Source organism: Quercus robur, chromosome 4, assembly GCF_932294415.1.
Source record: "Quercus robur chromosome 4, dhQueRobu3.1, whole genome shotgun sequence".
NCBI classification, from domain to species: Eukaryota; Viridiplantae; Streptophyta; class Magnoliopsida; order Fagales; family Fagaceae; genus Quercus; species Quercus robur.
The window spans coordinates 64,310,762-64,327,642 of record NC_065537.1 but is presented as its reverse complement, the minus strand read 5'-3'; the positions used below and the strand labels follow the sequence as shown (position 1 = coordinate 64,327,642).

Sequence of the window (16,881 nt, the reverse complement as noted above, 5' to 3'; positions counted from 1 at the left end):
GTGATCTGTGGACTCCCTATAAACGAGCGAGCCGGGCCCATAGACTGTTGGGCCCCACAATAACCCCTCAAAACCCTGCTGTCCAACGTCTTAGTTGGAAAGGTGGGTTTTGGTAATACCGAGCCTTGACCGCGGCTCATTTAATTTGGCCCTTGATCAATGTTGATGACTCTTCACCTCCACGAGGGATGCGCCGGTCTACGAGCCGTTTTTCCTGGATTCATGTACGTTGCCGTTATGCCGCGTGGTTATCTGCAACGTGCCTTTAATCTCCTACCATTTACGAGACCTTCTAGATGTAACGGTTACCGATGGTGTGGGAAAACGAAGCGGCGCGTTATACTCTGGATTTCCCTGAGGATCTGAGTGTGTCACATACCCTTTTCTTCGTTCCCTATATAAAGAGAGAAGACGGGGTGACCTTTCCATATCAGAATCCCTCATGCTCTTCCCAGAATCCACTTCCTCCATCCGGTTACTCCCTATTCAATAACACTTATCTCATAATAATCCACCATGAACAAATCCTTCTTTTCCCAGAAATACCATGTCCTGATAAAACTTGAGATGGCTCGGTCGGGGCAAGGGTGGCGGAGGCTTAAGGTTTGCCTCCCCATTCTTTTAGCCAAAATCCGAAGCAGGGACTCGTCATACCCCATTTCTGGTGTGACTGAGTCGAAAGCATCCCTTGTCATCTCCATCCGCTCTCTCATGAGCATACCTAATATGGCTCCCCTTCTCCCTCTTTTGCTCCTTTTACTTTCTTTTCATTGCTTCCCTCTTCTTCTCCTCCTTCCCGCTCATATCCTCCATCTTCTTTTTCCCTTGCTTTTTTTTAGCAACAAGAGCTTGCTGAAGTGCTTCCATGTGTTCCAATTCTTCTTCCTTGTCCTTCATTATTTTTGTATAAGGTTCTTCTCCTGATATGAGCAGTACTGAGGCAGAGATTTCAGAGAGACTTTGAAGGCGAATTCATAAGACACTTGGTGGTTTACTTAGTTATGTTACGGTTGTTGTTACTGTTTTAGCAGTTTATTTTTCGTATAGGCTTGTTTAAGCCCTTCCTTGTATGTTGTAACAATTTTTCATATTAATAAAAGTGATTGTTACTCTATTTCGTATGTATTGTTTATATATTCTAACGAATGTGAAAGCGCTGCTCGGCATAATAGTATAGCGTTTCAATCAATAATATATTAGACTAAAGTAATCGTTGATAAAAAGATGCCACGATGACTTTAACAAAATTATTATTCAACATAACAATCCGACCAGTGAGGAATGAGACTTATCTTAAAATTAGCCATGATGGGTATGAAATGCTTCGATAAGATGTAAGAAGTAGCTATCCGAGGACGTGTTACCCACCGGATGAATGGCCTCTTTAGGTTGACGATCATCAGGTTGTCCTGCCACTTTCATGATACGTGAGACTTAACCCTTTCCAGTATTTAAGCTGAAAAAATTCCTTCATTAGGACAGTTGATTTCCCAAGAAGCCTGAGTCCGAGGACTTTGCAAAACCTGGGCTTTGTTCAGGACTTATACGTTTTATCTTATGTACTTGATTCTTCCCTTAGGCTTGAGTCCGAGGCTTGTGTCTTTGTCGGTACTTGACTTTCCCTTTTAACTTGAGTCCGAGGACCATGCAAGCCTTAAGTTCTGTCCAAGACCAACGTCTGCATCAGTAATTGGTTTTCCCTTTTAACTTGAGCATTTCTTGAGGTGCCAAACAGGGTGTCCCTGGGCCTTCACGCAAAGCGGGCCTGGGCCGCGAATTCAATGGACCCGCAGATTAAGAGATATTTCTGCAACCTCTGGCCATGCAGTACTTCTCTGACGCCCCAAGGATCGAGGCGCGCCTTTACGAGGCTCTTTGAATCTCTTGGCTGCAGTTGACGTTGGAAGTTAGGCCAAGACTACTTTGTCTGTAGTGCTCCTTGGGACGCCGCATGAGTTGACTGCCATCATCTTGTCTTTTCAAATAAATAGGAGGAAGAAAAAGTTGCTTTATATATATACACCCCTCCTTTTGGTTTTCTCTTACATCACGCCTTCCATATCCGGAGTCCTCCTTTCTTGGCATAACATGTTGAAAACGAGGGTTGGGAAGAAAGAACTTCCTCCGCCGCAAAAGCGCCGTGTCTTCATGAGGTTTATAACAGTAAGGTATGGGCACAGGAAGCACAAGTTCAAGGGAGTACTCCATCTCCACCGAGAGGGAAAGGAATCTTCCCCTCTTTCAGTCAAAATCCGAAGCAGGTTCTGTCCTTGCCAGAGTTTTGGTGCGGCAGAAGAAGGGTTTTTCCCCATTAGCGCCTCTGCTTTGCGGTAGGCGTATATTTAGAGAAAGCCCCACCACCTCCAACTCCCTACACCTTTTCTTCAACGGTGTCAGGTTCAAGTTGGGTCTCTTTGGCTGCCTGAGTTATGGGCAGGCAAAGATGCGGGGGAAGAATAAGGTCTCGGAGCTGTAGCCAACCTCTCCCCCGACATACCTCCTCGGCTTTCTACAGCTTTCTTGTATTTTTCTTTTTCTTGCTTATGTAGTAGGCTTCGACGTAGGCTGATTCCAGCTTTTCATTGTACACTGTACTATCTCTTCTTCATAATAAGAATGGAAATTTCTTTACTTGTTTTGAGCACTGTTTCTTTGACAACACTGTTTCTTGAATGGGTGTGCCCTATGTGTGCGTTTCGAGATATCAGTTGGATATTCTGTGATAAGCGCGTGAATATCGTCCAAGGCTGATGATTTCTAAGCAATCCATCTGAGCAATCGACTGGGATATAGGGGGTTCTAGTGATGTCTTCATTGTTCTTGGTTTCCCCATAGGCTTGGGTCCGAGGACCATGCAAGGCCTTGGTTCTGTCCATTACTTTTAAGATGTCTTCATCTTTGTACTTGGTTTCCCCATAGGCTTGGGTCCGAGGACCATGCAAGGCCTTGGTTCTGTCCATTACTTTTAAGATGTCTTCATCTTTGTACTTGGTTTCCCCATAGGCTTGGGTCCGAGGACCATGCAAGGCCTTGGTTCTGTCCATTACTTTTAAGATGTCTTCTTCTTTGTACTTGGTTTCCCCATAGGCTTGGGTCCGAGGACCATGCAAGGCCTTGGTTCTGTCCATTACTTTTAAGATGTCTTCATCTTTGTACTTGGTTTCCCCATAGGCTTGGGTCCGAGGACCATGCAAGGCCTTGGTTCTGTCCATTACTTTTAAGATGTCTTCTTTGTACTTGGTTTCCCCATAGGCTTGGGTCCGAGGACCATGCAAGGCCTTGGTTCTGTCCATTACTTTTAAGATGTCTTCATCTTTATACTTGGTTTCCCCATAGGCTTGGGTCCGAGGACCATGCAAGGCCTTGGTTCTGTCCATTACTTTTAAGATGTCTTCTTCTTTGTACTTGGTTTCCCCATAGGCTTGGGTCCGAGGACCATGCAAGGCCTTGGTTCTGTCCATTACTTTTAAGATGTCTTCATCTTTGTACTTGGTTTCCCCATAGGCTTGGGTCCGAGGACCATGCAAGGCCTTGGTTCTGTCCATTACTTTTAAGATGTCTTCATCTTTGTACTTGGTTTCCCCATAGGCTTGGGTCCGAGGACCATGCAAGGCCTTGGTTCTGTCCATTACTTTTAAGATGTCTTCTTCTTTGTACTTGGTTTCCCCATAGGCTTGGGTCCGAGGACCATGCAAGGCCTTGGTTCTGTCCATTACTTTTAAGATGTCTTCATCTTTGTACTTGGTTTCCCCATAGGCTTGGGTCCGAGGACCATGCAAGGCCTTGGTTCTGTCCATTACTTTTAAGATGTTTTCTTCTTTGTACTTGGTTTCCCCATAGGCTTGGGTCCGAGGACCATGCAAGGCCTTGGTTCTGTCCATTACTTTTAAGATGTCTTCATCTTTGTACTTGGTTTTCCCATAGGCTTGGGTCCGAGGACTATGCAAGGCCTTGATTCTGTCCATTACTTTTAAGATGTCTTCTTCTTTGTACTTGGTTTCCCCATAGGCTTGGGCCCGAGGACCATGCAAGGCCTTGGTTCTGTCCATTACTTTTAAGATGTCTTCTTCTTTGTACTTGGTTTCCCCATAGGCTTGGGTCCGAGGACCATGCAAGGCCTTGGTTCTGTCCATTACTTTTAAGATATCAGCCCCTAGACCATGGCAGGGGGGATTTGGCCTGAAGCCGGGAGCCCCTAGAGCTGTCCGCGCTGTTGACACTGCAGGGCGTAGCCCCTAGCAGAAATTCGGGTCGGAGCAATGACGGCTTGTCGCCGGAGACGGAGGGAATTCCACAAACCTCAGCTGGCTAGAGAGTTGACTCAAACACCTCCTACGCCAACGCGCAAGCTTCCCACAGACGGCGCCAATTGTAAGGGCACAAAATCTGTAACGGCCCAGCGACGATGTTGGGCTCGCGCACGGAAAGTCCCTCACAATAATATTTGTAGAGAGTGGGGTTAAAAAGCCAGCGTTGGATCACAGGATGGCATTTTGGGCCGGACTTTAGATGAACCAACATGAGATAAAGCTTTGGGCTGGATATTCAGGCCCTTCGTCCTTGTATTGAGGAGGATCTAGCTCCTCGGACAATGTCCGAGGAGCGGTGGTGTTGTCCCCGATTGCCCGTCGGCGGGTTTTTTAGGTGATGTCCGGCGTATATTCTTCAGACATTCTCTTTCATCAAGTTCTTTTTTCAGGAGCTCCATCCCCCCCCCACCTTGGTCACATAACATTTTCTTTTATACTAGCCTACGTTCGTCGTCCTTCGTCCACGTGTAGGGTCGATCTTTCCAGGGCAGATATCTGTCCCATCAGTCTAATCCCTGAATTGTGAGAGATGGTCCATAAAGCCTAAAAATCCGGCTCTGTCTGGGGCGATGTCATGTCAATGAAGGATATTTAAAGACTATTTCCTTGAGATATTTTCTGATCTTTCAAGTCTGCCTGTATCCCATTCTTGTCAATGGGGTTCTGGGCTTTCCGAGGACTGAGCGGTCCTCGGACGTACCTTTGAACCACACCGGGCTCACTATTTTTGGGCTTGGGCCCTGGCCTTCTTTAGTTTGGTGATCTGTGGAATCCCCATAAGCGAGCGAGCCGGGCCCATAGACTGTTGGGCCCCACAAGTATATTTATGGTTAAAACAATTGGGAGCAAAGACATAGCATTAGTTCACTTATAAGATAATTACTGCCCACACCTTGATGCTACTAGTACTTGGATCCGACACTTTGTGGTCCTCTTGCTATTAGTTCCTTAGCATGTACATGCTGCCATGGTAGCCACAACAGTCTTACCTCCTTATCTCTTTTAAATTCAGCCAAAAAAAAAAAAGTTACCAAACTATCTTCACTTTCTTACTAAAATGCTGCAATTGAGAATGAGATTAAATTTGTTCAAGCATTTTAATTGTTCAACTTATTAATTATCATTATTATTTAAATTGAAAGCTCACATTCATAATGACTATAGTCATTAAGTTAATAACATTTGCAAATCTTTTGTGCAATTTGCATTTTAGGACAGTAGCTGAATATAGATTAAATCAATGCTCTTCAATGTGCATGTCTTTATGCATGAATTACAAATTAGTCATTTTATAAGACAATGACTAAATATAGATTAATAAATACCCTTCAATGTGTTCATTTTTATGTTTGAATTATCAATTAGTTATTAGAATATTTTAAGTTAATGTTGTTGTAGGGGATCAGATCAAAACGCCATTAGCATATGGAATAACCTAAACTGATGGCATTCTTGAAAGGCATAGAACAAACGTAATACTGACTACAACTAGATAGCGATTAACTATTCCCATCTTAACACCGAAACCATCACTTGAAAAGGAGTAATGACCGTTTAGAGAGATGATTACCTCCACATTTATTGTGCGTCAACCACCTCACATCACAAATCATATTAAATGTGATGCAATTTGTCCCCAGTTGAAGGGGTACCCGATTGTGCCTTGCAAGTCCGCAAGTTAGAAAGACAAGCATCATGTCAATTAAGAGGCTTGGGTCTTAGCAAAGCTATTAGGACTAGGAGGGAAAAGAGCTAAGAAGAGCAAGTATAAATAGAGGCATGTAAGCAACCAAAACATAAAAGAGTTATATTGTTACAGGGAGGGATCCCCTCCAATTGAATCCTCCAATTTTCTCTCATTTTTCATCCGGATGCGCAACACATGTCATTTATTTGATTTATAAATACCATATGTCTTACTTCTAAATACAAATTTGAAGATATTTGAGGATTCAATGGGAGGAATGACTTTATTATTGGATTGGCATTGGCGAACCTCATGGGAAATAGTCGATCTCACAACAAACTTCTTTAATGTGTTACGTAGGCGTGATATTCCCGAAGTCAACCTAATCCAATGATCTTACTTTTTTTTAATACAATCTCATCCCCTCAGTTGTATTTGAGGTTTTTATGTATGGGAAAACATTGTGTGTTATTATAGACCAAAAATATGCGTTAAACCATTTACACACGGAGTAAAAAAAAGAAACCCTAAAAGAGGTCTCAATTTAGACTTGACCCTGAAAAAGGCACCAAAAGTAAACTCATAAATGGAGGGATGTAATAGCTACTATTATCAGTCTTTTCGGGTAGAATTTCAACATCTCCAGGTTAGCTAGACAGTAACAAGTAAACTCAAGAAGTAAACAAGAAGGGATTAAGCAAACGAAATTCAAAACTCATAAAAGCAAGAAAAATAGAAGTGAAGAAGCAAACAAAGCCCATTGGTTTACAAAAAAAAAAAAAAAAAGTCAACAGCATTAGTTTTTTTTTTTTTTTTTTGGCTTTCAGCTTTCCCTTTCAATAAAAAATAACAACTCAATTACCCAAAAACATAGGTGCTTTTTATGGTGATATTAACTTATCACCAGTTGTACATTTACAGCACGTATTTCCCCCATTACCCAAAACCCATTTGTAGTAACAATATTTACTCTGATCTAATCCTTTCTACCCGCATAATGCTACTTTTACATTTTTATAATAAATTTTACGTGACAGATTATTATTTATTATTACTAATAGATAAAAAAATAATTTCAATGATCGATTAAAAAAAAATGGTAAATGTAGCACCAAAATATAAATTCGTGTGGCCAGCGTGTCCTCGACTTAACTTTGACTCTATCTCTCTCTTTATCTCTCTAAAGATATAATAAAGGTAACCAAAATTGAAAATACTCATTAGCCCTCCAACAGCTACAACTTACACATACAAGTACTCTTTCCATTTCATTCTGAGAAGAAGACAAACCTCTCTCCTTGGTTTTCCTCATATCACAGATCTCTCTCTCATTCGGCTTTTATTGTTTCAGAGACACACCGCTCTCAAATGCCTCTTCCTCACAAACACAAAAATCAAACTCCAACACTATAAAAAAAAGTTTCAACACAAACACACATAGATATAGATACATATATACGCATATATATATAAAAAAGTAGATGAAGTGTAAGAGGCATCTCTCTGACCTGAGTAGCACAGTCGGCGTGTGCGCCTCCTGTCTCCGCGACCGTCTCTTAGCTCTCATCGCCGCCCAGGCCCAGGTCCAGGCCCGAGCCCAGTCGGAAGCCCAAACCCAAGCTCAGTCCCGCGATGACCCGAGAAAATCTGACCCGAATATAAAACCGCCACCGTTGGTGTTCCCTCGCTCTGTCTCTCCTTACGTTTCTCGCCGCAAATCAGACGAGGCCACGTGGCAGCAACGGCAGCACCAGAATAGTTATCAGGATCGTCGGTTCTATAGTACTCCTCAGGTGGGGCCTGCCACGTCATCAACCGCCCCCGCCAGCGCCCCGACCAGCTTCACCGGCGGTAGGTCGTATGGGAAGAAGAACGGTAGGTTCTCGTTGCTTACGAACCTGTTCAGGTCCAGATCCGAGAAATTGGAATCGGATCCTAGGGTTTCGACTTGCGAGCCCTCGGCTGCTACTACTACTACTACTGCGACTACTGCTGCTTCTACGAGTTCGTCTTCTCCGTCTTGGTTCACCGCGATCTTCGCCGGCCGCATGAAGAAGAAATCGCGGCTTTTCGTTTACGACGAGTCCACCGTGGAGAGAAAGCCTCGTCCGCGGGCTGATCGGGGAATGTCGCCGGCGAGAACGGGAGATTCCGACGAGGACTGCGAGCGTTCGCCGCCGGTGAGCGGTTACTCCACGGAGACGTGGAGGTCGCCGGCGTTTCAGGTGCGTCGGACACGGCACGGGCACAGCCACAACGTGTCCGGGATTGCATTTTGCCTGAGCCCGCTCGTGAGGGCGAGCCCGAACCGGCACTGGAGCCAGAAAGGTATGCCGCCGGACATCGCCATCTCCGGCGAGGTCAGAGCTACGGGGAAGTTTTGCAAGAACCGGTCGCGGAAGCTTGTGGATTTCGGAAGAGTCAATCACAACCGTTGATTTGTTTGACCGCTGACATTAAGCTCGGTAACCGTTGATGAATGTCTCTGTGAAAGTACGGTTTTGCCCCTATCCCATTACATTTTCTTTATGTAATTTTTTTTTTTTTTTTGGTGGGTATGGTAAAAATAGTTTAAATTATATAGAGAGAGAAACATGGGGTGGGTATTTTGTGTGTTATCTTTTATACCAGAGTGTTGATTACTACAGAAAAATTATTTTTTAATGTGAATATGGATTCTGATTTTTGACTATTCAATTTGAGTGGAGCTTTTGACAGATAACTAATTCCCTTTATCATATTAGAATATTGTTGTTTTTTTATTATTCTAGAGCAGTTCAAATGTTTGATTATGTATTGATTGTTTGTCCATTTTTTAAAACTTTATTTAAATTGTTTGATTTATATATATAAATTTATTCTCGCTTTCTTTTTTACAAAATATATTTTGATACAAGTTTTTTGATCTAATAAAATATAATAAAGTATATTAAAATTCCTTATATTTTGTCTTCTCTAAATATTAACTAATTGAATTTAGTTATCTTTAGAAATATAACATTATAAATAACGTTAGACCTTTTTTTTGAGTATATTATATCTTTTTAATGAAAATTTCTATTATTATGTTAACATGCCAATTTACTTTTTTTTTTTCACAAGCATGATTCATCCCAAACTCAAATTCAACGATAATGAATTTTATTATAGAGCGGACGTTATAGGTTGATATACTATCTCATTTATATAATATAAAAAAATTAGTTTAATTTTATTAATTAAACTAACTAAACCCATTATTTATGTTGTATTACCGTATAAAATAATGTGTTTAAATTTAATTAACAACCCTAAATATTTTGTGCATAAAAAATAAGCCATTATAGGTCTTTGAGAACGACATTGAGTAATTCTTCAGTTATCTAAATTCACATATTTTGACTCAGTTGACACGTTAGTTAATGTATGATTGAATTATATTTACTTATACATGGATTGTTCCGAAAATTACCATGTGACTAATGTGTGATTAAATTACATCACTTCTACGCAAATTGTTCAACAATTACTGCGTGTTTAAGTTATGTCAAAATGTGTAGACGCGTGTGGTCGTGGTCCTAAAATTTTTGACAATTCATAGGAGGAAAATGGGCAATGCTCATGCTCTTGCCCACTTTGAATAGTTGCAATAAATAATAACTGGTATAAGCAATATGGGTGGGGCACTAGGCCAGGTGGTTGAAAACTTGATGGGTTCTGGTAGAGGTGGGTGGGGGCCACGAGTACAATTAAGAATGACGTGTCGTCCTTTCCGTCCATCCATATTGTTTGAAATATTTTGGGTAAAAAAAAATTGAATAAATTTGTGGGGTCCTCACTTTTAACCCCACAAAATTCAAGCGTGTCCTTCAATAGATGCAAATTTAATGCTGTATCTACCTTCACTCTTTTCTTTCTTTCTTTAATGCGATGATATAAGCAACACTTACACAGAATTTAATGAATTTCTTTTAAAAAAAATTTTTATAATTTTTTTGAGAAAGAATTTAATGAGTTTGAATCTGATAGATCGGAGGGCTATTTATGCATGTCAGAAATCAATCAACCCGACCTGTTTTATTTTTTTATTTTTGAGAAGGAACCCGACCTGATTTTTGTTTGGCCTTTGTTGGACCACACTCGACAATTTCTGTGTTCTGAGTTATGAGTATGACAAAAATCTTGTTTATTAGTAGTACTAATATTAATCGGCCTAGAAAAAGTGGGGTCATAAATATATGATGATTTAAGAAAAAAAAAGGGTTTGGTTTGGTCTGCAATTTAAAGGGGGGTTTTACGATTTCCTAGGGAATAATATGATTTTAGATTTTTAGTACGGTCAATGTCCTTTTAACCGTTAGCTTCCAAGACTTTCCTTTTCTTTTACTTTTCAGTTTATTCTTCCTTTTTTTTTTCTTTTTTTTTTTGTGTGATGATTTTGGCTTTAAATCAAATTTTAAGTATTTGATTTAAAGGCTTGGTTTTTAAATTTGTTTGTTTCCCGGGGTTTTCCTCTCCTATTGATATAAAATTTTCATAAAACTTTTAATAATTATTGAGGGAATATAATTCAAAATAAAAGTGATTTTTTAGTAATTGATTATATGAAAGTAATGTTTTATCACCCTTAATTTAACACTTTAGCAGTCTTATAACTTAGCAGTATTGTTTAATCTCTTTTGTAAGAAGAATCAAAGTTTAAATCCACCTCTTCATTGGCGTAAGTGTAACTATGAAATTATTTTTTTTAAAAAAAAATTTAACACTTCAAATAAATTATGAAAAAGAAGAAGATATTTTTAATGTGATTTTTATCTTTTTGAAAATAGGAAAATTTATGATGTTTCTTCTTTTATTTGAAATGGATGAAGAATTTATGATCCAACTTGAACTTTAAAATTTGTAGATGAATTTAAATGTGATAGCTAGTATATGGTGTGACTTAACCATTTGCATTCAAATTCAATATTGCCCTAGTTTTTAATTTTTATCGCAATTAATTAGACAACTTACCTTTATATTTTTCCACTACTTGACATTTTGCAACTAATTTAGTATTTGCTTTTATTCTTTTTAAGGGATGCTTATATTTACTAGGGATGTTAGAGATACTACAAATTATACCAAAATAACCTTTACAAACCGATATAGTAATGATTAATGAATGTGACTAGTGGATATCAGCAACATAATAAATTAATGTTAGGATTATTTTTATGATTTGTGACACCTCAGTTTGTAAAAGGTTATGTAGTAAAATTTATATTATCTAAACCATTTCATTGAATTCTCTGATGTCAATTGCAATTTCATTTGTACTTATTGAATTTCACAGTTAGGCTTTGAATTTTTAAAATCAAGGATTAACAACACAATTAGTTAGAGTGATTACTAAATGTACAATTTAAGCCTAACTAGATATGGAAAACAAATTGGCCAATTTTAATTAGGTTATATTTAATCCACTAGTAAATGCTTTTTTTTTTTTTTTTTTTTTTTTTTGATAAGCACTAGTAAATGCTTGAATCATAGCTCATTGACATTATTCTCCAAATGAACCTAGTACTAATCTCATATAAAGGCTCATAATTGTGGCTTATTGTAAGGGCTTTGATATGGAGTAGACCGTGAGTTTGAATTTTTTGGGATGATGGTGTGATGTTGTTTCAACTTAAAGCATTATTTTGCGTTCTCCACAAAAAAAAAAAAAAAAAAAAAAAAAAAAAAAAAAAAAAAAAAAAAAACCCTTAAAGCGTTATTGCACTCTATTTTTAACACCCGAAATAATTGATGCTCTAGGTGGAGTTAAGGTCAAGCAATGAATGACACAACCACTTAAGGGATTGCCTGCGACCATTTAATCAGTATTAGTCCCTTAAACATTTACCTGTCTAGGCCCCTTAAATATTGGTTCTTTAATTCTTAGAGGATAATCACCCTCTTGCTCTTTTTTTCTTTTTTTTTCCCTACAATATAAATAAATAAATAAATAAATAAATATATATATATATATATCTCAAATAAATGCTTATTAATAACTAATATAATCATCAAATTTTTTTATATTTGGAAAAAAAAGTATTATATCTCTTTTGTTAAACTTATTCATGCATTTCACGAACGGACTACTAACTAGAATTATGAATGGACTACTAACTAGAATTACGGGAAAAAATAATAATATCTGTATCAATAAATCTCTTCCCTGGATAACAAACTTTGAACTTAATCACCTAATTTTTTTTTTTTTTTTTTGGGGAAACCAACTTACTCACCTAATTAAAGAAACATAATACCTGTCTTCCCTTTTAAAAACTTAATGGTTTGAACCCAACCTTTGAAAGATATCTCATATAATGAATTTTCTTTCAATAAATAATGTAGATAAGTTTTTTAAACCCCTCTCTCTCTCTCTCTCTCTCTCCAACATTTGGAAAGGAGGATTTGACCCTGATTCTCTTTCTAAAGTAAAGTAGATAATACCATAAGTTACAAGACTCTTAGTACCATTCTTTTTAATATTCTCTCTATATGATTGAAGTAGAAGATGTTGGTGTCCTTTTTTTATCTTCCAAAACTGTTCAATAAATTGTTAATAGAAAAATTAAAAACTATGGCTCTATGAGCTTATCATTCGTTTGGTTGTTTAGAAAGGGGAAGAATGGAAAAGGGGGTGGGTGGAGATTTTCCACTTACTAAGGCCCACCAAAAACCAGCCTCCCAAATTGAGAGGAAATCTTGGAGAGATTTTTTTCCCATTTTTTAAAACATGAAATTCACCATTTTACTCCTTTTGATTATAATATTTTCTATCATCTCTTTATGTTATAGGAGTATAGTAGTAAATTTAAGGAAATCACCTATCTATCCCCCATTTTCTTCCTAATCTTACAAATCATGTGTGTGTATATACATATAAAATAACTAATAGTTAAAACGTTTGACTTTTTGTTAACCGTGTCTCATTGCGCCAAGTGGCTACACAAATTTATGCCATGTATACATTTAAAAATACTAAATAGTTGTGCCTTTTGAACGAAAGGAGCCTATTGACCGAAAATATGCATGTTAAACAAAAATGTGCCTATTGAATGAAAATGTGCATATTGAAGAGTCATAATCATTTGGGTATAAATAATGGTTTATATTCATTTGGTAACTTCTTCTTAATTTCTTTCATTTCTCTAAAATTGCTATTTGTAAGTTATTTTTTATTTATTTATTTATTTTATTTTATTTTGTGTTGTTGTTGTTGTTAAATAGTGAAAATGTTTAGGAATCAAGCCATACCAATGGTAGCAACAAAAATACTTAATGATTTCTTCATTTGGTAATTTCTTCTCTTTCATCTTTCTTAGAAACATAAATTACTGCATGACTACAATTAAAAACACATAAAACTATAACTTTTCACTTGGCAAGCCGTTCCAGTCCTATTTTTCCTACCGTTGGTGTACAATTGCACCATTCCTTGGGATAGTTATTAATTTTTGCAACCCTCCTCGACTAACCACACAAGAAATTAGTATATACTATAATGAAGGGTTGAAAACTCTAGGGTTTTGGAACAATATGAGAAGATTAAGTTTTTTTGTTTAAATATATATATATATATATATGGGATCCACTAATTGAATTGATTATAAAAAAAAGATTATCTTGATTTTAGCTTCATCCTATCTGATTCTAAAAAAGAAAAAAAGTTTCATCCTATCTAAAAGACTAAACAATTAAAATGGCATTTCCCTATTCATTTAACTACTATTATGATATATATTCATTTATGAGATAAGCAAGAAATTTTGGTCCGTTTAGATTAAGAGAGAAGAAGGGGGAGTAGAGTAGAGTAGAGTAAATTTAGTACAAAATTAGTTTATTTTTAGTCAATTCTACTCTACTCTCCTCCTTCCCTCTTTCATCTAAATAGGCCATTAAAATACTTCAAGAGTGAAATGGGTAAAAACCGTTAAATGTGGGGCAAGAAAAAAAAAATTCTGAAAAAATGATTAGGTTGGATTGGTGCGTCAGGGAAGTTCTTTTCCCATATTTTTCGGCGTTTATGTGTCTATAAGCCTATGGTATATATAAAATGAAAAGAAATATTTGATTAGTGGGACAAGACCACGAGGATTGGAAAACATAAATTATAAAAAGAGAAGTGCGTACCTAATCTTAGACTTTTTCACTATTTAATAAAAAAAACAAAAATTACAAATAGCAATTTTGGAGAATGTTTATATGTTTTATTTATTTTTTGTTTTTAAAAAAGATGAATAAGAAGAAGTTATCAAATAAATATGACAACTATTTATACCTAAAGGATTATGATTATTCAATAGGCACATTTTCGTTCAACAGACACCTTTTCGTTCGATAAACACTTTTTGGTATATCCAATTTGAATGGTTATAACTTTTTAATAGACATCTTTTGGTATATATATTACAACCTATCTTGTATATACATACATATACAACTCAAATTAAATTAGAGACGCAATATTATGTCTCTTATTTCTTCCCATAAAAAATAATAAATAAAACAACATTTTTTATTTATTCTAAAACTCATCCAATAGCTATTCTCGTGCATCACATGGGTTAACGATTAGTGTGTGTGTATATATATATATATATTTCTAGCTCTTCACTTTTCCATACTTTTTACTGACCTCACATTTGGAAAAATTGAGGCATTTTTTGTTATTTCACATTTCAATATTTCTTACATTTTTCTATTCTTCCCCTTACCCTTTTTTTTTTTTTTTTTTTTTTTTTTTTTTGGGATAGTTGAGGTAGTGGGATTTAAACCAACATTTTTGTTGGAAATACCAATATGTGTTAATTGATTTATAAGACTTCTGGTCCCTAATTAATTTATAAAAAATCTAAATAAAGTGAAAGGTAAGCATTCCTCTCCTCCTCTCATTCTCCCTGAATCCTTTACTTTCCTATCCCTTCAATGCATGTAATATCATTCTCCAGGGTATTTCATGACTTATCAAATTTGTTCATACAATAATCATGGGTGGACCCGCTTAGAAGGGTGGGGAGCCATGGCCCTCTCTCTCTCTCTCTCTCTCTCTCCCCCCCCCCCCCCCCCCACCCCAAAAAGAAAACTTTTCCAATATTATAAAATTGCCTCTAAAAATTTCCTAAAGTTTTCAAAATGTATATGGTTGGTCCTGTCAAATTTCTCGAATATTAGATTTTTACTCCTAAATTTACCTCAAACAAAAAAAAAAAGGTTCCCCCCCCCCCCCAAGACTCTTCATATTTCTTGTATAATATATATATATATATATATATAACCGAAACCTCTGCTGGCACCACAATTTTCCACGTCAGCACAATATTTAAAAAATAAAAAATAAAAATAAAAACAAAAACATTATAACACCTCAAAACCCTAGCAACCTTACCCCTCTCTCAAGTTAAGAAATATAAAGCCATAGTTTCTGCAAACTCTCTCTCTCCAAACGTAAATATCAAATTCAACCCCTTTAATTTCTCTTTATATTTTTTAGGCTTCTATAGAGTTATAGTGAGTTATGCTGATTTTATTTTTTGTGTATGTGTGTATAGATAGTCATAATACTTCGGTATTCCAAAAGAAGTTTGTGTTTTCGTTAATTGAAGGCCTTAATTTTCCACGTCAACACAATATTTAAAAAATAAAAATAAAAATAAAAATAAAAACATTATAACACCTCAAAACCCTAGCAACCTTACCCCTCTCTCAAGTTAAGAAATAAAACCCTAGCAACCTTACCCCTCTCTCAAGTTAAGAAATATAAAGCCATAGTTTCTACAAACTCTCTCTCTCCAAACGTAAATATCAAATTCAACCCCTTTAATTTCTCTTTATATTTTTTAGGCTTCTATAGAGTTATAGTGAGTTATGCTGATTTTATTTTTTGTGTATGTGTGTATAGATGGTCATAATACTTCAGTATTCCAAAATAAGTTTGTACCAATAAAAGTGAATGTGTATAAATTTTGTTTAACTATCCCGTGCATCGCACGGGTTAGCGACTAGTGTTATTAAATTGGTTCAATTTTTATATTCATTATTATTTTAGCTACCCATTCATAAAATTCTAGTTCTATGCCTGGCCATAATCTTTTAAAAAATATTTCCTAGTATTAGTTGCATTAACAATCAACGGTAACATGATTCTAAAAAATAATAATAATAATAATAATAATAATAATAAAGCAAGTAGCCGTAACCGTATTTCTAATGAGTTGCATCATTTTGACCTACTCAAAACCTACTAATTTGGAACCCAACAAAAATTGATAATAGACTTAACAAGTTACAAGACTTGAAGTGATAGGCTCAATACTTTGCTTGTACTCTTGCTTTAGATCTATAACTTACTCTTTTCCAAAACAAGAAAAGAATCTATCGAGATCACAAGATATACTAGTATAAGTAATAGGACTTTACACTAACCTAATGCAGCAAATGGTACGATTTTTTTATCTTCCTTCAAAATAGGATGGGTACAAAATGTTAAAACCCGACCTGTTTTTTGTTTGGCCTGTGTTGGACCACACTCGACAATTTCTGTGTTCTGAGTTATGAGTATGACCAAAATCTTGTTTATTAGTAGTACTAATATTTATCGGCCTAGAAAAAGTGGGGTCATAAATATATGATGATCTAGGAAAAAAATGGGTTTGGTTTGGTCTGCAATTTAAAGGGGGGTTTACGATTTCCTAGGGAATAATATGATTTTACATTTTAGTACGGTCTATCTCCTTTTAACCGTTAGCTTCCAAGGCTTTCCTTTCCTTTTACTTTTCAGTTTATTCTTCCTTCTTTTTTTTTTTCTTTTTTTTTTTTTGGTGATGATTTTGGCTTTAAATCAAATTTAAAGTATTTGATTTAAAGGCTTGG

The 16,881-nt window shown here is 36.5% G+C and overlaps 1 protein-coding gene across 1 annotated transcript; it reads left to right on the top strand.

Annotated features, from left to right (window-relative positions):
• Positions 1–7,216: 7,216 nt before the first annotated feature.
• LOC126723345 (uncharacterized) lies at positions 7,217–8,689 on the top strand. The gene has a single exon (XM_050426698.1). It carries the CDS (start codon positions 7,479–7,481, stop codon positions 8,433–8,435), a length of 957 nt encoding a protein of 318 aa, XP_050282655.1. The 5' UTR covers positions 7,217–7,478; the 3' UTR covers positions 8,436–8,689.
• The last annotated feature ends 8,192 nt before the right edge of the window (positions 8,690–16,881 follow it).